The sequence below is a fragment of the Chrysemys picta genome, chromosome 16 (genome assembly GCF_011386835.1).
Source record: "Chrysemys picta bellii isolate R12L10 chromosome 16, ASM1138683v2, whole genome shotgun sequence".
In the NCBI taxonomy this organism is placed as follows: domain Eukaryota; kingdom Metazoa; phylum Chordata; order Testudines; family Emydidae; genus Chrysemys; species Chrysemys picta.
Genome location: NC_088806.1, coordinates 4,585,827 through 4,612,448, shown reverse-complemented (window position 1 = coordinate 4,612,448; position 26,622 = coordinate 4,585,827). Strand labels below are relative to the sequence as shown.

Sequence of the window (26,622 nt, the reverse complement as noted above, 5' to 3'; positions counted from 1 at the left end):
CCTGGCGGCGGGAGGGCGCGTGAGGGCCGGGGACTGCACTGGGTGGGGTCTGTCCCCGCGCCCGCACAACCCCCCCGCTCCGCAGTGCCCGCCGCGTGAGCCCGGCTCACGCCGGGGTCCGGGTCCCTGTCCCTGCGCCATCGCCGCCTCGTCCCCGGCTGAGGCCCCGAGCAGCGCCCCCCCTTCCCGGCGATGCCCTTGGCCGGGCTGGGCGCCGGTGTAGCTCCACAAAGTGCTCCCAGCGCCAGGGAGCAGCAGCGGGGGAGCGCTGCCTCTGCGCATGCGGGACTTGCCCCCGATCTGCGCATGTCCAGAGCTTGAACGGCACAAAACCCTTCTCCGGCTCCGGGAGAGGCTCCAACGGCCCCGCACGAGCCAGGCAGAGCCGCAGCGACCTGCGCGCGTACACAGGCTGGCTCGGCCTTCCGGTCTAACGTCACTTCCCCTCCAGGGAGAGTCAGGGACTACATCTCCCAGCCTGCAGCGGGGGCGCTTCTGCCCTCTCGGCCCAGGAAACCCAGGAGGGTTTCAGCAGCGGTTACTGCGCATGCTCCGTGCCAGCCCCACTCGTCCTATCCCCCCCCCGCCCAACGTCACTTCCGCTGCTGCCTCCGTGTGATCCGGGGCCGGGCTGAGCAGCTGCTGTTCCCCGGGGTCTGTGCGGGGGGAGCCCGGCATTAACCCCCCCGTGCCCGGCCGGGGGGAGGGGCTTTCTCCAGCTGGGACCCGCCCCCTGGGCAGCCCCGGGTCGGAGCCCCCCGGTGAGTGAGAGACCCGGGGGGGGGGGAGCGCTGGGGCCGGGCAGGAAAGTGACTCTCTGCCCCGGGGGACCTGGGAGAAGCCTCGGAGCTGTCTCGGCCCCAGTGGAGCTGCAGCAGGATCTGCCCCCGGCCCCGCTGGGATTGGGGGGGGCAGAGACTGGGCCCGGCGGGGGGTCCCCTGTGGTGTGGGGGAGGGGGGGTGTCGGGCAGGGCGGGGAGAAGCCGGAGTTGCGAGGGGGGAGGTCAGTGGGGGGGTTGAACTGTCTCTGTGCAGCCAGGAAATCCCCGGGGGAGAAGTGGCGGGCGGGGGAAGGGGAGTTAATTGGATCCTGTCCCTGTTTGTGCCACTTGCCTCCCACCCCCGATACAAATTCTCTCCAGTTCTTCCCCTTTTCTCTCTCAGTATCTCACACGTGGCTATAAAATCTGGGACAGATCGCGCCCCCCCCCTTTTTCTACTCAAATTATCTCTGATCAGCTCTCTCATCTCTCCTGCTTTCCCCCTGTTCTCTTCATATTTCTCAAATATCAATTTAAAATCTCCTCCAATGGGGGGGGTGGGATTTTTTCCACCCATTTTATTTGCTGTCCTCAGTCGTTCTCCATCCTGATTGTTACAGGGGGGTCAATTTCCCAGTGATCATCTTTCCCCTCCCCTTTGAGAATCATTTGTTCCCTCCTTTATCTCTGTTTAAAAATGTTTGCCGATGAAACAGACCAGCCATATATTTAAATTTTTATTAGAGAATATTTAAAAATAAACGGTACAAAAGATTTGAAGAGTCAGTTGTCCATCATTGGGGGGGAACATACAGAGTATGGGGAGGAGGTTGTTATGTTGGGGTTGGCAATGCACATAATACATACAGACTTTAATGTCTCCAATGGGGGGGGGGGGTAAGCGGTGGGTGAGATCAAGACACAGTTGATAAGTGGTGAGAGTCAGTCATCCACACAGGGGGTACAAATAGCCATAGGTACAAGTAGGTGGGTTGGGTAATGGTGAGGGGGTGACCCTCACGAAGTGGGATTCAGTTAGGTTGGGTAGGTTCGGGATTCAGGGGAAAAAGGCCCAGCGGGGGGAGGGGGCGGGGTTAAGAGGTCCCTTCCCCTTTGCGGGTGGGCGAGGTCTCCCCGGCTCACTCTTTGGCATTGGTGGTGGCTGGTGAGGTTGGGTGGGTTCAGGGCTCAAGAGATAAGGCCCATCGGGGGGGGGGGGGGGGTATATAGGCCTCTTCCCCCTTGCGGGTGGGCAAGGTCCCTTCGGCACACTCTCGTTATCGGGGGTGGCCGATGGGGTTGGGCGGGTTCAGGGCTCGGGGGGGGGTAAGGTCCGGTGGGGGAGGATACGGGTCCCTTCCCCCTTGTGGGTGGGTGAGGTCTCCCCGGCTCACTCACGGAATTGGTGGTGGCCGGTGAGGTTGGGTGGGTTCGGGGCTCCGGGGATAGGGTCCCGTAGGGCGGGGTTATATGTCCCTTCCCCCTTGCGGGTGGGCGAAGTCTCCCTGGCTCATTCTCGGCATTGGCGTCGGCCGATGGGGTTGGATGGGTTCGGGGCTCAGGGGGTAAAATCCAGTGTGTGTGGGGGGGAATTGATAGGTCCCTTGTGGGTGGGCGAGGTTTCCCCCGGCTCGCTCTCGGTATTGGCGGCAGCCGGTCAGGTTGGGTGGGTTCGGGCCTCAGGGGATAAGGCCCAGCGGGGGGAGGGGTTAGCGAGTCCCTTCTCCCTTGCAAGTGAGCGAGGTCTAATGGGCTCACTCTTGGTATTGGCGGTGGCCGGTGATGTGTTCCGTGTAGATGTCCCAGGACCAACGGATAGTGTCGGAGACCATTAGGCGTCTCATGAGCCGTGCGTAGTGACGGCCCACTCCACAGGTCCTCAGTACTCGCTCGTTGCATGGGTCCCAGGCACCCAGGGACCCAACAAGCAGAGCGTTTGTGTGTACCTCATAGCCCTTTGACCGCAGGGTGTCAGCCAGGGGGTCATATTTTTCAAGCTTGCGGGCTCGGGCTTCACGGAAGGCTGGGGTCCTGTTCTCAAACGGGATCGTTATGTTGACCAGGATGACCTTTTTTCCGACCTCGTCCATGATGACGATGTCTGGGCGCAGCGGACTGTCGGTGCCGGGGACTTCCCCCAGCCGCGGGTCGATGGCCTTCACCAGGCGGTCCTGGACGGCGTTGTGTCGCAGTTGCCAGGCTCTGGCGTGGGGCTTGCAACTGCATAGGACGTGGGGCAGGGTTTCGGCGACATAATACCCATCAAAGCCAGAGGCCTCCCCCTGTCTGGGGGATCAGTGGTTCCCAGCTGGTAATGGGAGAGTTGGCTGGATCCTTTTCTTTTCTCCAGCTGGTCACTCTGAGTGCACCGTGGGTCCAGAAGTATCCCAAACCCCATGACAAATTGTCTCTGCGAGGGGCTGCTTCCCACAGTGCTAACATGTAGCTATCTCTGGGGTGGATCCATTACACTGGTCTACATTTTTTGAGAAGTCCGTCTGCTTCAGAGATAAAATGTGCTATTTATTATGTATTTTGATGTGCTGAATTCAAATATGACAATTAAAACAACTGATTGGCTACTGTTTCTAAGATATTTAAGTTTTTATATTTTATGTCTATGTATATTGTGTAGATAGTAGAGTTTTAATCATAAATTGTAAACCTAGGTCTTTTCATGTGTTTATGGTTGCTTTACATGATAATATTTCACCTGTCCTGTTTATGTAACACTTTAAAAATCAGCAAAAGGGTTATATAAATAAAATTTATTATGAAACAAAAGGCAAAAAACTATTCTGTACATAGTTTAGTCCTATTCAGTGTCTACTCGGCGCTTCTTGGCTTGTCTCTTGTATTCATTAAATGGAGCATCTCTTGTCACTGTCCAGCAATAGTCTGCAAGCATTGATGGGCTCTATTTGCCCTGATAGCGTTTCTCCATTGTTGCAATGTCCTGGTGAAATGGCTCGCCGTGCTCGTCGCTCACTGCTCCGCAGTTCGGTGGAAAAAAATCTAGATGAGAGTGCAAAAAATGTATCTTTAGTGACATGTTGCAACCAAGGCTTTTGTATGCCTTGAGGAGGTTTTCCACCAACAACCTGTAGTTGTCTGCCTTGTTGTTTCCGAGAAAATTTATTGCCACTAACTGGAAGGCTTTCCATGCTGTCTTTTCCTTGCCACGCAGTGCATGGTCAAATGCATCATCTCGAAGAAGTTCACGAATCTGAGGACCAACAAAGACACCTTCCTTTATCTTAGCTTCACTTAACCTTGGAAATTTTCCACGGAGGTACTTGAAAGCTGCTTGTGTTTTGTCAATGGCCTTGACAAAGTTCTTTATCAGACCCAGCTTGATGCGTAAGGGTGGGTAACAAAATCTTCCTCGATTCAACAAGTGGTGGATGCTAGACACTTTTCCTCCCAGGCTCCAATGACTGTCGGAGTGGCCAATCTTTCTTGATGTAGTGGGAATTTCTTGCACGACTATCCCATTCGCAGAGAAAACAGCAGTACTTTGTGTATCCAGTCTGCAGACCAAGCAAGAGAGCAACAACCTTCAAATCGCCACAAAGCTGCCACTGATGTTGGTCATAGTTTATGCACCTCAAAAGTTGTTTCATGTTGTCATAGGTTTCCTTCATATGGACTGCATGACCAACTGGAATTGATGACAAAACATTGCCATTATGCAGTAAAACAGCTTTAAGACTCGTCTTCGATGAATCAATGAACAGTCTCCACTCATCTGGATCGTGATCAAAGTTGAGGGCTGCCATCACACCATCGATGTTGTTGCAGGCTACAAGATCACCTTCCATGAAGAAGAATGGGACAAGATCCTTTTGACGGTCACGGAACATGGAAACCTTAACATCACCTGCCAGGAGATTCCACTGCTGTAGTCTGGAGCCCAACAGCTCTGCCTTGCTCTTGGGTAGTTCCAAATCCCTGACAAGGTCATTCAGTTCACCTTGTGTTATGAGGTGTGGTTTAGAGGAGGAGGATGGGAGAAAATGTGGGTCCTTTGACATTGATGGTTCAGGACCAGAAGTTTCATCCTCTTCCTTTTCCTCGTCTGACTCAAGTGAGAATGATTCTGGTGCATCAGGAACCGGCAGTCCTTCTCCGTGGGGTACTGGGCGTATAGCTGACGGAATGTTTGGATAATGCACAGTCCACTTTTTTTTCTTTGACACACCTTTCCCAACTGGAGGCACCAGGCAGAAGTAACAATTGCTGGGATGATCTGTTGGCTCTCTCCAAATCACTAGCACTGCAAAAGGCATAGATTTCCTTTTCCTGTTCAACCACTGGCGAAGATTTGTTGCACAAGTGTTGCAGCATATGTGTGGGGCCCACCTCTTGTCCTGATCTCCAATTTTGCAGCCAAAATAAAGGTGATAGGCTTCTTAACCATAGTGGTTATACTGCGCTTTTGTGATGCAAAAGTCACTTCACCACAAACATAGCAGAAGTTATCTGCACTGTTCACACAAGTACGAGGCATCTCTGCTCACTTTGGCTAAACAGAAATGTGTCCCTTTGCAAAATCAAACACTGACAAATAAGAGAGCACGACACTGTATGATTTCTAGAGCTGATATAGGGCAATTTGTTCAGCAGAGTGATGTAAGCTTCGTTATGATTGCATCATCCATGACTTCTAGGAATAACATGATGCAATTCATATCATGTATGACGCAATACCAGCTTCAGATTGCATCATTCATTGTTTTGCCTAAAAAGCAAGTACTGTCCAAACCCAGTCATAGATTTATTCATAGATCCAGTCAAAGATGTATTTTAGTCATTTCTGGTTTAAATTGAGATCCCTTCCCTTTATGACTCACTTATCCTCCGCCATTCCTAAGTCAAGGGTCGTATATACTGACCCAATAGCATATCTTGAAAACTAGAGCCAATCAACAATTTTAAGCATCATTTTCGTTCTCAGTGACCCAGAATTAGTAAAGTTTGACTACATTTATTTCAGAAGCATTTTGGCTGTAGAGCAGTGATTTGCTAGTGACAGGGCATGGAAATTTCTTACCTATTTTGGCCCTCCGTGCCTTCCGTTCTGCTGCTAACGAAGCATCCCCCAGGGCTCCCTCTGCCTGTGCGACTGGCCAGCAGGGGGCGGTGATAACTTTTGATCTACTTATCAGACACTGTGAGGTAACACTGTTGCTGGGTGGGTGGAGGAGTGTGTGTGTGTGGAGATTGGAGCTGAAGGGGCATTGTGGTAGGCGGAGGCCTCTGGGTGGCTGGGCAGGGGGTACCCTTGTCAGGTTGGTGGATTCTGGAGGTTTGGGGTTTTGAGGGGTGGTTCTGATGTGCCCAGCCCTGAGGCTATGGGTCCTGGAGGTGGGTCTGATGTGCCCAGCTGAGGGTCCGTTGGCTGGGGAACAGCGGGGGTGGTGTATCCAAGTGTCTCGCTCTCTCACTCGAACAGCAGTGTGAGAGGTAAGAAGGACTTGGAAAGGGCCCGCCCACCGGGGTTGGAGAGGCTCGTGTTTCTACTTTTTCACATAGACTTAGTCTCCTGGAGCGATCCGGTGGGCAGGAACATCAGCGGGTAGGGACTGAAATTGAGCCGCATACCTGTGGAGAGATTTGAGAGTGGTTTGAAGGGAAACAACATATTTGGTTAGTTCCTCGTCACCTCAAGTGGCTAAATCAGTTACAAATCCTGGATCAGCAAATCCGGTGTATGGCCTGCCAAATAAAAGTTTAAAGGGAGAGAGACGGAGCCGGCCTCTAGGGGCAGTTCGAACTGCCAAGAGGGCCAAAGGCAGAGCCTGAAGCCATTTTAACCCAGTTTGAGCACACAGCTTAGAAAGTTTAAGTTTTAAAGTCTGGTTCATCTTTTCTACTTGTCCTGAAGATGGTGGTCTCCAAGGGGTGTGTAGAAGCCAGTCAATACTTAGGGCTTTTGCAATGTTTTGAATAATCTGGGCAGTAAAATGAGTCCCTTGATCAGAGTCAATAGACCTAGGGGGGCCAAACCTAGGAATGACATGGTTTAATAAGGTCTTTCCCACTTCCACGGCAGTTGCTCGTCTAGTCGGGAATGCTTCAGTCCATCCAGTCAGTTGACACACGATTACAAGGAGGTACTTGTAGCCCTGGCACTTAGGCATTTCTGAGTAGTTAATTTGAAGTCGCTCGAAGGGTGTGTATGCCCATAACCTGGCTCCAGGGGGGCCTTTAGGTTTCCCTCTTGGATTGAATTTCACACAGATGTCACAAGTGGCAAGGACTCGTTTAGCTTCCTGGAATACTCCAGGAGCATACTAAAGTCTATTCACAGTAGCTGCCATGGCCTCTGCACCACCGTGGGTTTCTTGGTGTAATTTAAATAGGGCAGGCCGTAGAGCAGCTCGGGGCAATGCTCTTCTTTCATCTGGCAGTTGCCATTCCCCCCCTCGGGTTTTGGTGGCCCCCATGCTTTTCCAACGCTCGACCTCTGATGGCTCAGGGGTAAAAGGGGCTGGGACTGGAGTTGGCGGGGTGGAGGATGTGAGTACCATCTGGTTGGTAACATATGGCTGTAGGGAGGCTGCTTTTGAAGCTGAATCAGCCAACCGATTCCCATTAACGGTGGGATCGTTTCCCTTCTGATGAGCCCGAACATGGACGATGGCAATCTCAGATGGCAGATGTATGGCTTCCAATAATTTCAGGATCAAGGGCCCATGGGCCACCTTAGTGCCACTGGAGGTAATAAAGCCACGCTCTGCCCACAGTTGGCCTGTGGCATGACAAACACCAAAGGCATATTTCGAGTCAGTATATATGTTCACTGACTGACCTGCTGCCAACTCACATGCTTGGGTGAGGGCTATCAATTCTGCTGCCTGAGCTGAGGTGGAAGGTCCCAGGGGAGCAGACTGTAATACATCAAACTGAGTAGTTACTGCAAACCTAGATACCCGTTGGCCCTCCATGACCCGTGCTGAACCATCAGTATACAGTTCTAGTTCAGCATTTTGAATGGGCACATCTGAAAGGTCTACTCGAGGTTTTTCTTGATGTTGCACTATCTGAAGGCAATCATGTGAGGGCTCATAATCATAGTCCGGGAACGGTAAAAGGGTTGCAGGGTTCAAGGTATGGCACTGTTCAATTTTTAAATTGGTCCTGGACAATAAAGAAACTTCTAAATGCGTTAATCTTTGAGAGGTCAAATGTTGCGTGCCCTTTTGGACCAACAATTGTTGAGCTGCATGAGGGGTCCGTAAGGTCAGTGGATGGCCTAAGGTAATCTTTTCCGCTTGGGGTACCAGGAGACCAGCAGCAACCACTGCTCGGAGACAGCCAGGAAAGCCCTGTGCCACAGCATCCAATTTTTTGGAGAAATAGGCCACAGGTCGTTCTCTGGGTCCAAAAGCCTGAGTAAGGACACCAGAGGCCACCCCAAGTCGCTCATGTACATAGAGAACAAAGGGTTTGCGATAATCAGGGAGTCCAAGGGCTGGGGCTGAGACCAAAGCTGTTTTAATTCCCTGGAAGGCTTTGACGGCCCCAGAATCCCAGTGAAGGGGCTTTTGCAATGTCATGGGTGATCTGTTTAAAGAGGGGTTTTGCCATCTCCCCAAAACCTGGAATCCAGGAACGGCAGAATCCTGCCAGGCCTAAAAATCCCCGCATTTCGCGTTTTGTTTCTGGTCGGGGAATGTTAAGAATTGACTGAATACGGGTACTAGATAACGCTCGATACCCAGGGGTGAATACATGACCAAGATAAGTTACCTTGTCTTTGGCAAACTGCAACTTAGAAGGAGATACTTTATGTCCCTTGTCTGCCAAGCAATTTAGCAAGTAAATAGTGTCTGTTTCACATGTTACCTGATCCGGAGAACAAACCAGGACGTCATCCACATACAAGAGATATGTAGACCCACCCGGTAGGCTGATATCAGCTAAGTCACGTGTCAGGATAGAGGAAAAAATAGTCGGGGACTCAACATATCCTTGCGGGAGCCGAGTCCAGGTCAGTTGTTCTGCTCTCCTAGTTTCTGGGTCCGTCCATGTAAATGCAAAGATATCCCAGCTGTCCTTATCTAGAGGAATACTAAAAAAAGCATTACACAAGTCTATTACTGAATAACAAGCAGTACCTGCTGGAATGGCAGTCAGGATTGTGTGAGGGTTTGGTACCACATTGTGTCTAGCTTGGACAACCTTATTTACTGCACGTAAGTCCTGGACAAATCGGTATACCGGTTTTCCCTCTGAGTCCATGTCAGGTTTTTTTACTGGCAGGATGGGAGTATTGAAAGGAGACTTGGTGTGAACCAGCACTCCCAACCGTAGGAATGTGGTGATAAGACTCCGGAGGCCAAGCAGAGCTTCTTGGGGGATGGGATACTGACGAATCCGAGGAATTTCAATGCCTGGCTTCAGGGTTATACGCACTGGCTCTGTCTGGAGAGTCCCCAAGTCTGCCCTTGAAGTGCCCCACAGGGAGATGTTTACCTCCTGTCTGAGTCGCTCGGGTAAGATTTGGTCCGCAGGCAGGATCGGGTCCTTTGAAACTTGGGTTAGAACAGCACACAGCTGGGGAAGTTGGGTTTGAGGCAACCGAAGAATGATTTTGTCATCTGAAAAGAAAATCTGAGCACGTAGTTTACACAACAGATCTTTGCCTAAGAGGTTAACTGGGGAATCCGGGGCTAGCAGAAAGGCATGGGAGGAGGAGACACCAGAGATTTCTACAGCAGCCTCCTGTAATACAGAACAGTCAAATGGCTTCCCGCCTATACCCATTACCGGAATGCTCTTATCTGTAAGGCTTTCTCTCTCCGGCTTGGCAGTAACAGTAGAAAGTGCAGCCCCTGAATCCAAAAGACAAGAATAGGTGGTTCCTCCCAATGTTAGGCGAACCTGGGGGTCTGTGGAGGAACAAACATAAGTGGTAAAATCATTTGAATAGGTGACAAGAGGACCCTCTGGTTGCCGTCATTCTTTATTAGCAACAGCGTCTGTTCTTGTCACAGCCATCTGTTGTTGAGGTCGGTCTGGGCGACGGGGTTGTCGTCCAGTAGGTCTGTTCGGACACTCTCTCTTCCAGTGGCCAAGCTGCTTACAGTAGTTACATATATCATTGGCATGTCTCGGGTTCCCCCCATAATCTGATTTTGGTTGCCACTTGGGGGGTCCCTGTCTCCCTCCCTGTTTTTCATTTCCAGTGTTTACAAGGGCTGCTAGCATCTTTACCTGTTTGGTCTCTTGAACTTTTTCTTTTGTATGATATACTCGGGTGGCCACGCTTACTAGTTTCTCCAGGGATTTTCCTTCAGCACCCTCAAGCTGCTGCAACCGCTTCTTGATGTCCGGGGCTGACTGGGAAATAAAAATAAGCCTGACCGTGGACTGTGTGTCCATGGCCTTGGGATCTATATTAGTATGGATACAAAATGCTTTACAAAGTCTCTCATAAAAGTCAGAAGGGTGTTCTTCTTTCCCTTGCACAGTATTATGAACTTTTGTCCAATCTAAAGTTCTTTCTCCCGCTTGTTTTATGCCTGTCAAAATATAATCTAGGAATTTCTTTAGATCTGCTTGTTGGGTCAAATCATTCGGGTTCCAATGGGGCGGATTGGCGAGCCTTATAAAATTGCGACCGTCGTTGGCAGCCTCTGCAGCCTCCCGGGCCCCCCTCAGTACCCGCTCTTTCTCTTCCGTGCGCAATAAGCAATCTAAAAGTTGGCCCACGTCTTGCCAATCAGGACTATGAGACTGGAAAATCGCACGGAATCGCCTGTGAACGACGTCCGGGTCGTCCCTAAGGCGAGGTGTAGTGGTTTGCCAGTTCATAAGGTCAGCAGTGGTAAAGGGGACATGAACATAACGGTCTACAACATTCTCATCCGTTGTAGGGACTGGGATGGTCCGGAGGGGTGCTTGGACATTAATTACCTCGTCCCCATAAAGTGCCCCCTTCCTTGTATGGGACGGACTAAGGCTGGGAACAGACAGGGAGGTAGTGTACCCACTGCTGGTGGCTCCACTAGCTGATTTGCTTGCCTGCATTGTGGTGTCCTCAGTCTTTATTGGTAATATCTGTCTCGGTAGACCTGCTGTCCTGGTCTCCGTTGAGGAGGGTACCGGGTCCCCCCTAATTGGTAATGCTGCCGCCGGGGATGGGCGTGGTCTAGAGCAATATATGGGGGGGATATCCTCCAAATAATCAGCCTCATGAGGGACAGAAGCTTTCGGGAATAGAGGGGCTTGAACCTGTACCTTCTTCATGCGACGATGGGCCTCATCGTCCCACAAAAACCAATAGTCCATTTGCCCCGGCGCTTGGTTTTCCAATGTCAGGCGTAAGGGGGTTAAATGGGTAGGAATATCAAAGGAGCCATACTCGGGCCACGCAGTCCCCAAGGCTGGCCAGTCCTTGGTGCAAAGTTGTAAAAAACGCTTTCTTGACATCCCTTTTTGAACACCGGGTAAGGGCCATTTGCTTAACATATAATCCAAAGGACTATCCTTAGAGGGTTTTACCAGAGACCCACTCATCTGCCTGCTGACACTCTTAAAATAGAATTACACAGAGAACAGAGGGAATTATGGCCTAAACAGAGACCCACCTATCTGCCTGCTGACACTCTAACAGAGAATTACACAGAGAACAGAGGGAATTATGGTCTAAACAGAGACCCACCTATCTGCCTGCTGACACTCTAACAGAGAATTACACAGAGAACAGAAGGAATTATGGTCTAATAGGATCCTATTACAGGAATTTCTACCAATACACACCTAACACCCAATGTATAAGACAGAAATTCATAAACCGGTTAACCAGACCAGAACCAGATAGTGTCTCCTTATCATATTAGGACTCACCTTATCGGAGCACGAACCCCGGGGGCCGCGGTGAAGCAGAGAAAAGGGGCGAAACACCCCGTTGGCGCCGTTCCCAGTTCGCCGCAGCCGTCCGGAGTCCAATGTCCGAGCTAGGAGGGTCCCATCTGGGGTCGCCAGAAACTGTTACCGAAATATCGGGTCCACCTAGCTGAGAGCCAATAACAGCCAGACAGGGATAAGGAAGAGTTGCTTTATTCTGCAGAAGAAAGGAGAGCTTTGCACCTTAGTACAAAAACTCTGTCTCACTCACATTTTACAGATCCTTTATACACATTTAGACCAAGGTCTTTGCAGTGTTAACACTTGATTGGTGGTGGTCAGCCCCGTGCTTTTGCTATCTGGTCAGTGAAAACCGGCTTGGGACCAGCTCCAACTACTTTAAGGCCTTGAAGGGAAGACAGTTGAAAAGTTCAGGCTACTGTGTCTTTAAAGTGTCTGCTTCCCCCTAATGGCCGCTGGCTGACATAACGGCTACTCTGTTAACGGGGCGGGGGGGGTCACTAATAACTTTCACAATGTGAAATTAACTAAAGCCTGTTCTGAAACCTAAACAACTGCCCTTCTCACTCTGCCAGGCTGCAGAATGACGTCCATGTTTCGCTCCAGCTCTTCCCAGCCTCCCATGGGACAGGGGAGAGAAATGGCTGCAGAGGAGCCAGTTCAGGTAGGGATTATTGGGGGGTTGCTGGTGGGTTCCTGCTGGAGAGAGAGGGACAGCAAATACACCGGAGCTGGGAAGGTTGCACAGTCTGGTTTGGAGGTTGGAGCAGGGCAGGAAATGCAGAGGGTGGAGATAGGGAGGAGGACAGGGTGTGGCAAACCTGCTGGAAGTTGTTTAACAAGCAGCCTAGAAACTAGGAACAGACCCATGAGGTTCAGAGGTGGAAATGCTCTAATTTGTTGAACAGAAAATAACCCACCAACATGGAGCTAGGAAAACTGACCAGACTCCTAGTGCTGGAGCCTGACCCAACCAGCGGCTGCTGTGAGATATGAAGGGGGCACCTACTAGTCAGGCTTAGGGGTGTTGCCCCTCCCTTCATATCTAGCTCTTCACAATGAGGAGGGTGTTGGGCTTCCTACCAAGGAGCTCTTCCTGGACCCTGCTAGTGGCTCCATCTCCTGTATCAGTCTGTGGCTAGTAGGTGTGTGATGCATCTGCTGGGAGAGACAAGGGGCTCTCTCTTCGTCCCCTCACCCTGGTGTTTTCTGGATGCTCTGAGTGGGGTGGGGGTGGGAATATGTTGACTGCGAGCCACCCAGAGCTTTTGTTTGGCTCCTGTCCCCCACGTATAGGGGGGCTGTGAGTGGGGCAGCAGGTACTGAGTGTTGGACTCTTGCTCTTTCAGGGGCCGGTGACTTTCGAGGAGGTGGCTGTGTATTTCACCAGGGAAGAGTGGGCTCTGCTGGACCCCACTCAGAGAGCTCTCTACAGAGACGTCTTGCAGGAGAACTATGAGAATGTGACCTCGCTGGGTAAGGGTTACTGTCCCCTCGGTTCTTGGAAGGGGAAATGAAGAGATAAGGTTCACACCAGCCCACAATGCCACCTCTACTCTGTCCTGTTTCAGCTTCACCCCAATATGCCAGTGACACACACACTACCCAAAGTGTTCTGCAGCAGGGGAGGGTCTCTGGAACAGAGCACAGGAGCAGTATCGCACAGTGTCAAATATCTCCGGTTTGCTCAAGTAAAACTGGGGCTTAGGTCCAGCATAACGAATAGAAGCTTCCTACCCGTGCCCTTCTCCACCCAGACCAGAATGTGCTTTGGGTGTAACAAGCAGGCTGCTGGAGTCAGAGCTGCTGGTCCAGGGTTACTTATCACACAGACACTCCATGCATCCTTGAATGCTGGCTGGGAGTATCCAGACAAGGGAGCTCCATAAGGGAGGTATAGCTCAGTGGTTTGAGCATTGGCCTGCTAAACCCAGGGTTGTGAGTTCAATCCTTGAGGGGGCCATTTAGGGATCTGGGGCAAAAATCTGTCTGAGGTTTGGTTCTGCATTGAGCAGGGGGTTGGACTAGATGACCTCCTGAGGTCCCTTCCAACCCTGATATTCTATGATAAGCAGAACATTGAATCTCACACAGCATTACAGATGACACAACTCCTCACTCATCTGGATTGCACCCCAGCATGTGAAAATGGTTTAGGTTGGTAGTGAAAATTCTTGAGACATGGAGAGTCTTGCTCCCCTATCACCATATGTAATAGCCATAATCCCTCTTCTCTTCAGGCTCCTTGGATTTTTGAGTCCCTCATTCCCAAACTCACATGACTCCGATTCTTCTTTTTCACAATCTGCTTTTCCAGACTAATTAGAGTCTGTTACTCCTGAATTATAGCTTCTAATTTCCCAGTGTTCTCCACAGCCAGGGATTTTCCTACTCCCTCCCATTACACTGGACTCACTAGATTCCCTAGTATATAAGAACGGCCACACTGGGTCAGCGCATAGGTCCATCTAGACCAGTATCCTGTTTTTCAAGAGTGACCAATGCCAGGTGTCCCAGAGAGAATGAACAGAACAGGTAATCATCAAGTGAGTCATCTCCTGTTGCCCATTCACAGTTTATGGCAAATAGAGTTTAGGGACACCATCCCTACCCATCCTGGCTAATAGCCATTGATGGGCATGAATTTATCATGTTATTTTTTTTTAACCCTATTATAGTCTTGGCCTTCACAACATCCATTGGCAAAGAGTTCCACAGGTTGACTGTGCGTTGTGTGAAGAAATACTTCCTTTTGTTTGTTTTAAATCTGCTGCCTATTAATTTCATTTGGTGATTCCTAGTCCTTGTGTTATGAGAAGGAGTAAATAACACTTCCCTATTTACTTTCTCCACACCAGTCATGATTTTATAGACTTCTATCATATTCCCCTTAGTCGTCTCTTTTCCAAGCTGAAAAGTCCCAGTCTTTTTAATCTCTTCTCATACAGAAATTGTTCCATACCCTTAATCATTTTTTTGCCCTTTTCTGAACCTTTTTGATTTCCAGTATATCTTTTTGGAGGTGGTGCGACCACATCTGCATGCAGTATTCAAGATGTGGGTGTACCATGGATTTATATAGAGGCAATATGATATTTTCTGTCTTATTATCTATCCCTTTCTTAATGATTCCCAACTTTGTTCGCTTTTTGACTGCTGCTGCACATTGAGTGGATGTTTTCAGAGACCTATCCACAATGACTCCAAGATCTCTCTCTTCAGTGGAAACAGCTAATTTAGACCCCATCATTTTATAGTAACTCCTCACTTAACATTGTAATTATGTTCCTGAAAAATGCGACTTTAAGCAAAACGATGTTAAATGAATCCAATTTCCCCATAAGAATTAATGTAAATGAGGGGGGTTAGGTTCCAGGTGAATTTTTTTCACCAGACAAAACACTATATTATATATAAATATATACACACACAATATAAGTTTTAAACAAACAATTTAATACTGGTACACAGTGACGATTGTGAAGCTTGGTTGAGGTGGAGGAGTCAGAGGGTGGGATATTTCCCTTACTGCTAAATGATGAACTAGCAACTGGCTGATCCCTCAAGGGTTAACTCTGTCTCTCTACACAACGCAGCAGGAATGGAGGGAGCTATGCGCATTTCTCTTAAGTACACTGCCTTGTTAATTAGATCAGCTTGCTGAGACCGCAGCTGCTGCAAATTCCCTCCATCTTGAGCCCTGGGGTGTCCCCCCCTGCTCTATGGAAGATGGGCTAAGGGGGGTGCAGGAAGGAGGGGGACACCCTGACATTAGCCCCCCCTTCCTTCCCTCCCCCCTGCACAGCAAGCAGGAATCTCGGGGAGCAGCTCCAAGGCAGAGGGCAGGAGCAGCACATGGCAGTGGGGGGAGGGACACAGCTGAACTGCAGGCAGCTGCTGCACAGGGACCTTGGGGGATCTGATAGGGGGCTGCCGGTCCACCCTGGTTCCAAGCCCCCACCAGCTAGCTGCAACGGGCTGCTCTTCCTGCAAGCAGTAGACAAAGCAGGTGGCTGCCAAATGATGTTAGAAGGGAGCATTACACAACTTTAAACAAGCACGTTCCCTAATTGATCAGCAATGTAACAATGAAACAACGTTAACCAGAACATCTTTAAGTGAGGAGTTACTGTATATGTATAGGTGGGATTATGTTTTCCAATGGGCTGCAATATGCGCTATCCTCACATCTAGCACTGCTGAGATCCTGCATTCAGTAATATCCCTGCCCTTCCTGTTCCCTTTCTCCACTGAACCCCACCAGCCCATGCTTACTGTTCCCAGCTTCCCCAGGACTCTCTCATTGTCTCTGGACCTCTGTCAGCAAGAAGCAGTGCCAGGGTGACTTGCCCTCTGTCTGGAGACTTCGATTTCTGGGATATGGATTTACTTTCTCTGTGTTTTAGGAGACTCTTTGAAATTCAGTGTCTGTGACATTAACCACAGTGCAATCTGGACTGTTAAACAGCTGTGTCCCCTCAGTTCCCCAACTAGGGTGCCTTTTACCCTGGTTTACTGTGAGAACAGCCACTCCTGGGCAGGTAAAACACAGTCTCCAGCCTGTAACTCGCTCCCAGCTACACAGTATTGAGTGCTGCTAGTCAGCGACTCACGAATTACAGTACCCCACAGGAGAACCCCAGAAAATTCTCTGGTCCCAGACTTCCCCCAGAAATGTGCATCTTGCACTGTCCAGCACACTACTGAACAACGCAAGCTCATAGGAAGTCTGTCATTTCATCAGTGGAAAATAACATGCACCAGCCTTGTTCTCCCAAACGGAGTTTCCAAACACACTGGTTAGATAAAACAATAAAACAAGATTTTCAGTGACTACGGGTAATGAGACATAAAAGTCAGAATTATTTACAAAAGAAATGCAAGATAAAACAATCTTAACATCTAAGTTAACAAGCTAAAATGGATTCAAAGCAAGTGTTTCTCTCACCATATGCTGGCTTTCCTTTAAGCCAGGACTCCCCCTAACCCACCCCTGCTGCCCAAGTTCAGTTCTTCAGGAATTGTCATGAGCAGAGGGAAAGGGGAGAGAGAGAGTCTCAAGCATATTCCTCACCTCTTTTTATAATTCAGTCCTTGGTACTAGAAACAACTTCAGTTCTCAGCCGAGTCATGGTGACAGGCTGTCTGTTGTAGATAGGAGCCTCAAGTGGTCCCTGTGATGGAATGTAAATGTCTTCTTCACACCTTCCCCCTCCAGACAATGGCTATTTAACCAGCTGTTTGCCTTGCTGTCTCTGAGGAACTGTTCTGTGGGTGTTCCCCAGAATTGTAACTTTTTCAGTAATATCAAACAGTAAAATCTCATAACTTTACATCTAGTGTTGCTACACATTTTAACAGGAGGATAATATTCAGTAGATTATGCGATTTCAAGTGATACCTCACAAAACATACTAGGTACAAAATTGATCATAATTTTCTAAACGAGTGAACATAGGGGTACAGACTGACACAGTGTCTGTCTGTGTGTGTTCCCAGCAGATATGTGAGTATTTCAATCCCTCATAACGAGTGTTCGGTATCTTCAGGGACCTGGGGAGCTGATCCTGCGAATTCACTGATTTACTAAGTGTGACACTGTATGAAATTGTGAGACACTTTATCACATTGGTATTAATAATAATATAAAATTGCAATGAATCATGCTAGATATGCCATGTAAGGTGTCATGGAAAATGTTATGATTTTCAAAGTGTGATCATTTTGTTTCTGTTTGTATTGTGAGTTACAGATATGTACGGTATATCTGTATTTCCAGATTTGTGCAGTGTTTCTGGTTGACACCCCCAGACATATTGGTGTCAGCACTGCCTAGCCCATTTGATGGCCTATCCAGGGTCATCAGCTGTACAATGAGCCCATGGAAAGGACCAAGGGGATACACCTATTGAGTCAGCAAGACATGCAGGGCTATGCCTGTGTACTGAGAACTCCAAGGCTTTTCCATGCCATATGCTGTGAAGCTTGTGTTTGGGACACAGGAAGTACAAGCCACGTGGCAAAAGGAATATAAAGGGCAGCCGCATCATCTCCATTTTGTCTTCAGTCCCTCTTCCTACCTCTGGAGCAACTTCTCTACGAACTGAAGCCTTGAACAAAGGACTGAATGACCCATCCAAGCTGTGGATGTGTTCCAGATGGACTTTCATGCCAGCAACTCACCAGTACATCTAAGAACCCTATATATAGATTATGGAATGTATCTGACTTCTTTCTTTCCTTCCATCTGTCTGTCCTTCCTTCCTTCCAACATTTTGTTTGTGATTAGAGTTTTTAAATACCCTATCACTGTACTGGACCTAGGTGCTGGTTGGGATTCAGAGAACTGGAATGCAATAAAGGGGGCTGTGTGATTTCTTTTTTCAGCTTCTCGATAACCAGTGTGGGTGATCAGAAGCACAGTTTGTTACTGGTCAGTGAGTTTAACATCAGTGTCAAGTATCAGGGGGTAGCCGTGTTAGTCTGTATCTACAAAAACAACAAGGAGTCTGGTGGCACCTTAAAGACTAACAGATTTATTTGGGCATAAGCTTTCGTGAGTAAAAACCTCACTTCTTCGGATGCATAGAGTCTCTATGCATCCGAAGAAGTGAGGTTTTTACTCACGAAAGCTTATGCCCAAATAAATCTGTTAGTCTTTAAGGTGCCACCAGACTCCTTGTTGTTTTTAACATCAGTGTTAACCACCAGTTTTTAGAGCATCTGCTCTCCCTTTTTCAGCCTGCCTTGACTTTGGCATTTTCAGTGAGAACTGCCCCAGGCACTAAGGGTCACACTAAGCCCTGAAGATAAATTAATAGAATGTCTTTTATGACGAAGTCTTATGAAATCAACTGAATTCCTTTTGTTTTCTTTCATCTGAGCAGGGTTTCCAGTTTCCCAACCTGATGTGATCTCCCGGCTGGAACAAGGGGAAGAGCCATGGGTCCCAGACCTCCAGGGTTCAGAGGAAAGAGAGATACTGAGAGCTCCCTGCACAGATGAGGAAACATTAAACCAACTCAGAATCTGTAAGTGCCTGAAGGAAACATCTGGGATGCCCTACAAAGCCCTTGGGAGGTGTCTCAGTTCATTATTGTCCCTAGCAGGGGTCATATCCTCAGGATAATCATAGCTCATGGCTTCCTATAGATCCTAGCAGACACCAGGCTGTAGCTTCCTCCCTTCCCCCTGTGAAGTTGGATGGGATGTGAAGGCTGAATTGATCCCCTCCTCTCTCCTATTTGGGGGAGTTCAGTTCCTGATTTTTATTTGACCTCTCTCCAGCACTTGTTTTGGTTTGGTCTTCCCCTTTCCATCCCTGTTTGAGGTTTCTGTCTGTATCACAGCAGGTGATGCAATGGTATGTGAGAAAGAGGAGCAGAATTCTCAGCAGGAAAATGTTGAGCAAGTGGATAAACACAGAGCATTATCGCAAACATGGAAAAGGAATGTGTCCAGCAGTCATGAGCAGGGAAAATCCTGTGAGATTCAGCACAGACAAGAAAGAGAGCAGGGAAACCAGCCAGGAGAGAAAGTGGGTAAATTTATTTCCTGTCGGGGAACTCAGAAGGGCCTCAAGGAAACCACAACACAGCAGGAAATCCTCAGGGGAAAGAGGAAAAATACATGCACTGAGTGTGGGAAAAACTTCATTCGCAGATCGGACCTTTCTGATCATCAGAGAATCCACACAGGGGAGAGGCCCTACAAATGCAGTGAATGCGGGAAAAGCTTCACTAACAGATCAGGTGTTTTTCAACATCAGAGAATCCACACAGGGGAGAGGCCCTATGAATGCAGTGAGTGTGGGAAATGCTTCACTAACAGCTCAGCCCTTTCTGAACATCAGAGAATCCACACAGGGGAGAGGCCCTATGAATGCCGTGAGTGTGGAAAATGCTTCACTCACAGATCAGCCCTTTCTCAACATGAGAGAATCCACACAGGGGAGAGGCCCTATGAGTGCAGTGAGTGTGGAAAATGCTTCACAAACAGCTCAGACCTTTCTAAACATCAGAGAACCCACACAGGGGAGAGGCCCTATGAATGCAGGGAGTGTGGGAAAAACTTCACTTACAGATCAGTCCTTTTTCACCATCAGAGAATCCACACAGGGGAGAGGCCCTATGAATGCCGTGAGTGTGGGAAAAACTTCACTCACATATCAGGCCTTTTTCACCATCAGAGAATCCACACGGGGGAGAGGCCCTATGAATGCCGTGAGTGTGAAAAATGCTTCTCTACCAGCTCAGCCCTTTCTGAACATCAGAGAATCCACACAGGGGAGAGGCCCTATGAATGCAGTGAGTGTGGGAAAAAATTCATTTACAGATCAGGCCTTTTTAACCATCAGAAAATCCACATAGGGGAGAGGCCCTATGAATGCCGTGAGTGTGGGAAAACCTTCAAGTGCAGCTCGCACCTTATTAGGCATCAGAGAATCCACACAGGGGAGAGGCCCTATGAATGCAGTGAGTGCGGTAAAACCTTCACTCAAAGATCAGGCCTTTTTCACCATCAGAGAATCCACACAGGAGAGAAGCCCTATGAATGTAGTGAGTGTGGGAAAAACTTCACTCACAGATCAACCCTTTCTGATCATCAGAGAATCCACACAGGTGAGAGGCCCTATGAATGCAGTGAGTGTGGGAAAAGCTTCACTCAAAGATCAAGCCTTTTTCGCCATCAAAGAATCCACACAGGTGAGAGAACCTATGAAAGCAGTAAGTGTGGGAATACCGTCTCTTAGCATTCAGCCCATGTTAGCCATCAGAGAATCTGAAAGGGAAATCAAGACCATAAAAACCTCTAGGACTATCAATACTTTTTTTTCTTTAATACTTTTTCTGATTCCCACATAGTAACTTGTAAAGCTGTTTGAACTATTTGCAGCACCCTTATCCCTCAGCTTGTCCAGATGAGTGGCCCATATTTCCTTTTGCAGTTCACCCTGTTTTGAAGTGGCCCATTTGTCCTTTCTATCAACTCCATTGTCCCATGAGTAATTCGAGTGTGCCCTTCCTATCAGGAGCCAGGGAACATCACATTTATACCATTCCTCCTATTACAAAGTTATTGTTAGAGTAACCAATGATACAGATTGTATCATTGCCAGTTGTTCTCACGTTGCTCTTGGTTGTGCTGAAGAGCAGTTATATTGGGACCTTTTCAAATTATATTTAAATGAAGAGGAGCAGAGGCAGGAAAAAAAAGGTGTCATTTCAGCCTCTGTGACACTGGAAGGAGACGGGGTGACTCAGAGATTCCTTCCTTCCCGTAACTATACAACTGTTACCTTTTCTATGAGCCATGCAGAGTTTATCTTCATCACATTCTATCCATCCACTTCTCAAAGTGTCATGTAAAGAAGCGTTCTCCGTTGTCTATGCATGGAAATGATGCTTTGAGTTCTTTAATCCTATACCAGAGTTGCTGTGACTGGAGATGAAAGTATCAAAGACCTGGAAGGGGAATTCAAATGGATCCCAAACACAGTGTGATCATTTGGAGTTTAAATCCCAGGTTCCATTTATTGGTAAAGCCACTTCTGGCAAGGTAGCTGTTCTGTCCCCCATTATAGGGATACAAGGATACTAAACATTTTGTAAGTAGTATAACTGACTATTGAGAAAGTGCTGAGTGAAGCTGGTTTCAATGAATTAGAGGAGAAAGTGATGGGAGAATCTGTTGTCCTGATTCTGAATAATCAGATGTAAACTGCTCTGGAGTTTCATTGTCATGTATTCTATCCATGTGATGTGGGTTTCTATATTTCCTGAAGGCTGTTTGGTCACCCAATTGGATATTAGTTCAGTTTGATAGGATGTAGCTCAGATTTATTGGAGACTGTGAGGGTTCATGCCCCTCCTTACAGGGCAGCACGGTCTAGTGGCCAGAGTCCATACAAGCGCCCCGGGTTGCAGGGCAGCACGACCTAATGGCCAGAGTCCATATAAGAGCCCCTGGTTGCAGGGCCGTAGGGCCTTACTACTGGCTCAGCGAGGGGGTCCTACCGAAACACGCTGAGGCTTACCGGGGTCAAGGTACCAGTCCGTCACCTCCCCTGGGTTGCTCCCTACCGGCTGGGGAGTTGGGGTCTCCCACAGATCCCAGGGTTCTCCATGATTCTCCGGATCCGTCACCTCCTCTGGTTCCTCCCGCAGTAGGGGTTCGTGCCAGCCTGTAGAAGCCTCTGTTCCTGGCGGCTTCAAGAGTGTCGGCTGGTCCTCTGCAGGAGCTTCCCAATCAAGTCCTTCCCCTGCGGCCACCAGCCCCTACTGAGCTGAGTTCCCTCCTTTTATACTCAGTGAGCATCTGGAGCATGCCCAGTACGAACGGGGTGGGACTTCCTCTGTCAGAGCTACTGGTCTGACGTCGCTGGGGCTAGTGCGGGGCGGGGCTACCCAGTCACACACCCTCCCCCTTAAGAGGGACCCCTCCGGTTGGCCCGCCCCCTCCTCCCCCTGTCTGGAAAAGAAGTCCGCGTTAGCGTGTTCCTTACCCGGGCGATGAAATATGCGGAAGTCATAGGGTTGCAGTGAGAGATACCAACGTAGTATCCGGGGGTTCGCGTCCTTCATGCTATTTATCCATCGTAAGGGGACATGGTCTGTGGTCAGCCTGAAGTTATTCCCCAACAGATAATAACGTAGGGCGTCGATGGCCCATCTCACTGCCAGGGCCTCTTTCTCTATTGTGGAGTACCGTTGTTCCCGGGGGAACAGTTTACGGCTTAAATACAGTATCAGGTGTTCTTCCCCGTCCAACTCCTGGGAGAGTACGGCCCCCAGGCCTACTTCCGAGGCATCTGTCTGAAGTATAAATTCTTTTGAAAAATCTGGGTATTGCAGGACCGGTTCATGAGTGAGTCATTCTTTCAGAGCTTCGAAAGCTTTATCACACTCTTCTGACCACTGCACTTGTCGAGGCTGTGAGTTCTTTGTAAGGTCCGACAGGGGGGCGGCTATGGATGCAAAGTCTGGCACGAAGCGATGGTAATATCCAGCTAGGCCCAAAAACTGGCGCACTTGCTTCTTCGTCTTGGGGACGGGTACGTCTCTGAGGGCTTGCACTTTGCTGATTAGAGGCGTCAGTTTCCCACCCCGTACCGTATATCCGAGGTAGGTTACCTCCTCTTTCCCGAGGTGACACTTCGCCTGATTGGCTGTAAGGCCGGCTGATCGAAGTGCCTGCAACACCCCAGCCAGATGGCGTAGATGGTCCTCCCAGTTGTCGCTATAGACTACGATGTCGTCTATATACGCCGCCGCATACTGGTCATGAGGCTGTAAGACCTTGTTCATCAACCGTTGGAACGTAGCCGCGGCTCCATGTAGCCCGAATGGCATCGTTATATATTGGAAGAGGCCGAACGGGGTTGGGAAGGCAGTCTTCTCCTGGGAGTTTGGGGTGAGGGGGATCTGCCAGTATCCCTTGGTTAGATCTAAGGTTGATAAGTACCTCGCTCCCCCGAGCCGCTCCAACAATTCGTCCACCCACGGCATCAGATACGCATCGAAGCGGGAGATAGCATTGACTTTTCGGAAATCAATACAAAAACGGGTAGTCCCATCAGGCTTTGGGACTAAGGCGATGGGGCTGCGCTACTCACTCTTTGATTCTTCCACAACCCCCATCTCCAGCATTGTCTCCAGCTCCATTTGGACGGTGTCCCACATCTTCCGGGGTAACGGCCGGTGGTGGTCTCTTACCTTCTGACCTGGAGTGGTTGCTATATGATGGCTCATTAGAGTAGTTTGCCCAGTGTGGGCGGATAAAACGTCGGGGAACTCCCCTGTCAATTGCTGTAGTTGCTCTCCCTGTATAGGGGCAAGGCCCACCCCTAATGTCACCAGCCTGGGGTCCGGGGGGTCCCCTACTAGGGGTCCAAGTTCTGATTCCGGGGTGGATGGGCCGATGAGCAGGGCTTCCCTGGTCTTCCAGGCCTTCAGAAGGTTTATGTGGTATATGCACATATCCCTCCATCGCCCTGGTAGCCAGACCTTGTAGTCTACTGGTCCAATCCTCCGGATTACCTCGTAGGGTCCCTGCCATTTGGCTAGCAGTTTTGACTCGGCCGATGGTAACAAAAGCAACACACGATCCCCGGGACTGAAACTCCGTCCCCTAGTTCCTCGGTTGTAGAGGCGTTCTTGGTTCGCTTGTGCCTGTATCAGGTTCTCCCGGGCGAACGCCCCTAGCGTTCGTAGCCGTTCTCGGAGTTGCAACACGTATTGGGTGGTCCTGAGGACTCGGGTCTCCTGAGCTTCCCATTCCTCCTTCAGGAGGTCCAGGATCCCCCGGGGCTGCCTACCATACAGGAGTTCAAAGGGTGAAAATCCCGTCGATGCCTGGGGTACCTCCCTGATGGCGAACAGCAGGGCTGGCAACAGAGTGTCCCAATGCGTAGGATCCTCCTCCATGAACTTCCTTAACATGGATTTGAGTGTACCATTGAAACGTTCCACCAGGCCGTCGGTCTGGGGATGGTAAATAGACGTCCGGAGGGTTCGTATATGGAGAAGGCGGCACAATTCTGCTATCAGTTTAGAGGACACGTTCGTGCCCTGATCCATCAGGATTTCCTCCGGTATCCCGACTCTAGCAAAAATCTTCACTCGTTCGGTAGTGATCGCCGGCGCTGTGGCCATCCTCAGGGGTACGGCTTCAGGGTAACGCGTTGCGTAAGCCACTACCACTAGGATGAAGCGATTTCCTGTCTTACTTCTGTCCAGGGGTCCAACCAGGTCCATCCCAATCCTTTCAAAGGGTATGCCGACGACTGGCATAGGGATCAGGGGCACCCGGGCCAGACTTTTGGTCCCGCCCGTTGGCATTCTGGGCAAGATGCGCAGTAGTCTCGCACCTCCCGGTGTATGCCAGGCCAGAAGAACCGACGAGCTATCCTCTGGAGGGTCTTCTCCCGCCCCAGGTGCCCAGCCCAGGGGTTAGCGTGGGCTAGACGGAGGAGGCTTTGTCACAGCTTCCGAGGGACCAATAGCTGACGGAATGTGTCCTGGGCCTGCGGTTCCTGTACTACCCGGTGTGACGTTGTGCAGTCTATATGGTTTTATAAAAACTTGATAATAAGTCAATATAATGTAACTGGGATAGTTTTAGAGAAAATACGGTAATAAGTGAATGTAACGTAACTGGGATATGCTTCATGCAAAAGGTCTCTTGTAAGGTATCATTACAAAACTTATAATCTACTGAGTATGATCATCTGATTTGTATAAATGTACCACTCTTGTATCTAAAACTAGAAATATAAAATGTAACTCTGAGGGCCTATTGTAATTATGTAAAGTGTGGGCCATTAATGATGGTTTGGAATCTTGATGACTCCCATTGTCTGCAGATGGCTGTTTACCTGTGAGTCTCCCTGTATATGTGTGTGCTGGCAAGTGAGTAATGAAGTCTTGCAGTGACATGTGAGCATGTCACCTGAACTGGAATCCATCTTTAACCTGTTGCTTTTCCAGTGAGGGGGGGTGGAAACCCAGAGGGACAAAGGGTTCCCGCCTTATGCAAAAGATATATAAAGGGGTGGAAGAGAACAGAGAGGGAGAGAGAAGCCATCATGAAGAATCCCCTAGCTATCACCTGAGCTGGAACAAGAGCTGTACCAGGGGAAAGAATTGTGCCCAGGCCTGGAAGGTGTCCAGTCTGAGAAAAACTTACTGAAGCATCTCTGAGGATGAGATTATCTGTATTCAGTTTGATTAGGCATAGATTTGCGCATTTTATTTTATTTTGCTTGGTGACTTACTTTGTTCTGTCTGTTACTACTTTGAACCACTTAAATCCTACTGTCTGTATTTAATAAAATCACTTTTTATTTAGTAATTTACTCAGAGTATGTATTAATACCTGGGGGAGCAAACAGCTGTGCATATCTCTCTATCAGTGTTATAGAGGGCGAACAATTTATGAGTTTGCCCTGCATAAGCTTTATGCAGGGTAAAACGGATTTATTTGGGTTTAGACCCCATTGGGAGTTGGGCATCTGAGTGCTAAAGACAAGCGCATTTCTGTAAGCTGTTTTCAGGTAAACTTGCAGCTTTGGGACAGGAGATTCAGACCCTGGATCTGTGTCTGGAGCCAGACGGGAGTGTCTGGCTCAGCAAGACAGGGTGCTGGAGTCCTGAGCTGGCAGGGAAAACAGAAGCAGGGGTAGTCTTTTGCACATCGGGTGGCAGCTCCCAAGGAGGTTTCTGTGATCCAACCCGTCACACCCGGTACAGGCAATCTTTCCATATCTCAAAGCGTGGACCCTGTGGGGGCCCAAGGGTTGAGCCTTCATCGGGACCGAGGCTGGTGGCCTGTTCCCAGGCCCTACTTAGGGTCGGGTCCTCTCTCTGTTCTTGCACAAAGTCCACATCCCGTTCCAGTTCCATTTGAGCATCCTCGACTGACCGGGCCCTTACAGGGGGGTTGGTCACGGGGGGCTCTCCCGGAGTCGATGTCCCTTCTCCGGGGTCATCCCGTGGCGTGTGTCCAAGCAGCCCCACTCGTGGGGGCCTCAGCCCGTCGGTTCGTGGGTTGGGCGGTTGGTATCTCCGGAGAATCTCCCCGAAGCCTGGCCAGTCTTGTCCCAAGACTACCGGGTAGGCCAATCTGGGGGCCACGCCCACGCGAAGGCCCTCCTCCCAGTGGCAGACTTCTATCTTCGCCCAGGCTGAGGAGTAAGGGCAGATGTCCCCATGTACACACTGTAGATGTATCTGGGTGTCAGAGAGTTTGAGGTTTGGGACCAGCCCCTCACGTATGAGGGTCTGGCTGCACCCCGAATCCACGAAGGCATTGGTGAGGATCCCCTCGACCTGGACGGGGACCACAAGCTTTCCCAGACCTCTCTTACGGGCCCTTCTTCCGGCGACCCAGGCTTGTCCATAATTACAGTCCATGAACGGGCAATCCCGCCGAAAGTGCCCCTCTTGTCCGCACTCCCAGCATCCCTCTCGGACCACGGCGGGTC

General features: G+C 49.5%; 2 protein-coding genes across 6 annotated transcripts in view; both read left to right on the top strand.

Moving 5' to 3' along the window:
• Positions 1–26,622, top strand: part of LOC135975968 (glucose 1,6-bisphosphate synthase-like) — a 316,498-nt gene that overhangs the window by 148,932 nt on the left and 140,944 nt on the right. The window lies entirely within an intron of this gene.
• Positions 525–25,494, top strand: LOC135975935 (zinc finger protein OZF-like). 5 transcript variants are annotated; one of them, XM_065569826.1, is made up of 5 exons: positions 525–761; positions 12,989–13,115; positions 17,419–17,824; positions 18,527–18,670; positions 18,989–25,494. In XM_065569826.1, the coding sequence occupies exons 3-5, from the start codon at positions 17,767–17,769 to the stop codon at positions 20,389–20,391; spliced, it is 1,605 nt and encodes a 534-aa protein (XP_065425898.1). In that variant the 5' UTR covers positions 525–761; positions 12,989–13,115; positions 17,419–17,766; the 3' UTR covers positions 20,392–25,494. The 5 variants fall into 5 exon arrangements, with proteins under 5 accessions (XP_065425898.1, XP_065425897.1, XP_065425896.1 ...); XM_065569825.1 differs by lacking the exon at positions 17,419–17,824 and adding an exon at positions 12,215–12,303 and having other exon boundaries at positions 18,992–25,494; XM_065569824.1 differs by lacking the exon at positions 17,419–17,824 and adding an exon at positions 12,215–12,303.

What these genes read in the sequence shown, in the direction of transcription:
- LOC135975935 (XM_065569824.1), top strand. Translation starts at nt 12,223, where the DNA reads ATGACGTCCATGTTTCGCTCCAGCTCTTCCCAGCCTCCCATGGGACAG. An exon ending in CTGCAGAGGAGCCAGTTCAG is followed by an intron (nt 12,304 to 12,988) that starts GTAGGGATTATT and finishes TTGCTCTTTCAG; the next exon opens with GGGCCGGTGACTTTCGAGGA. An exon ending in TGAGAATGTGACCTCGCTGG is followed by an intron (nt 13,116 to 18,526) that starts GTAAGGGTTACT and finishes TCATCTGAGCAG; the next exon opens with GGTTTCCAGTTTCCCAACCT.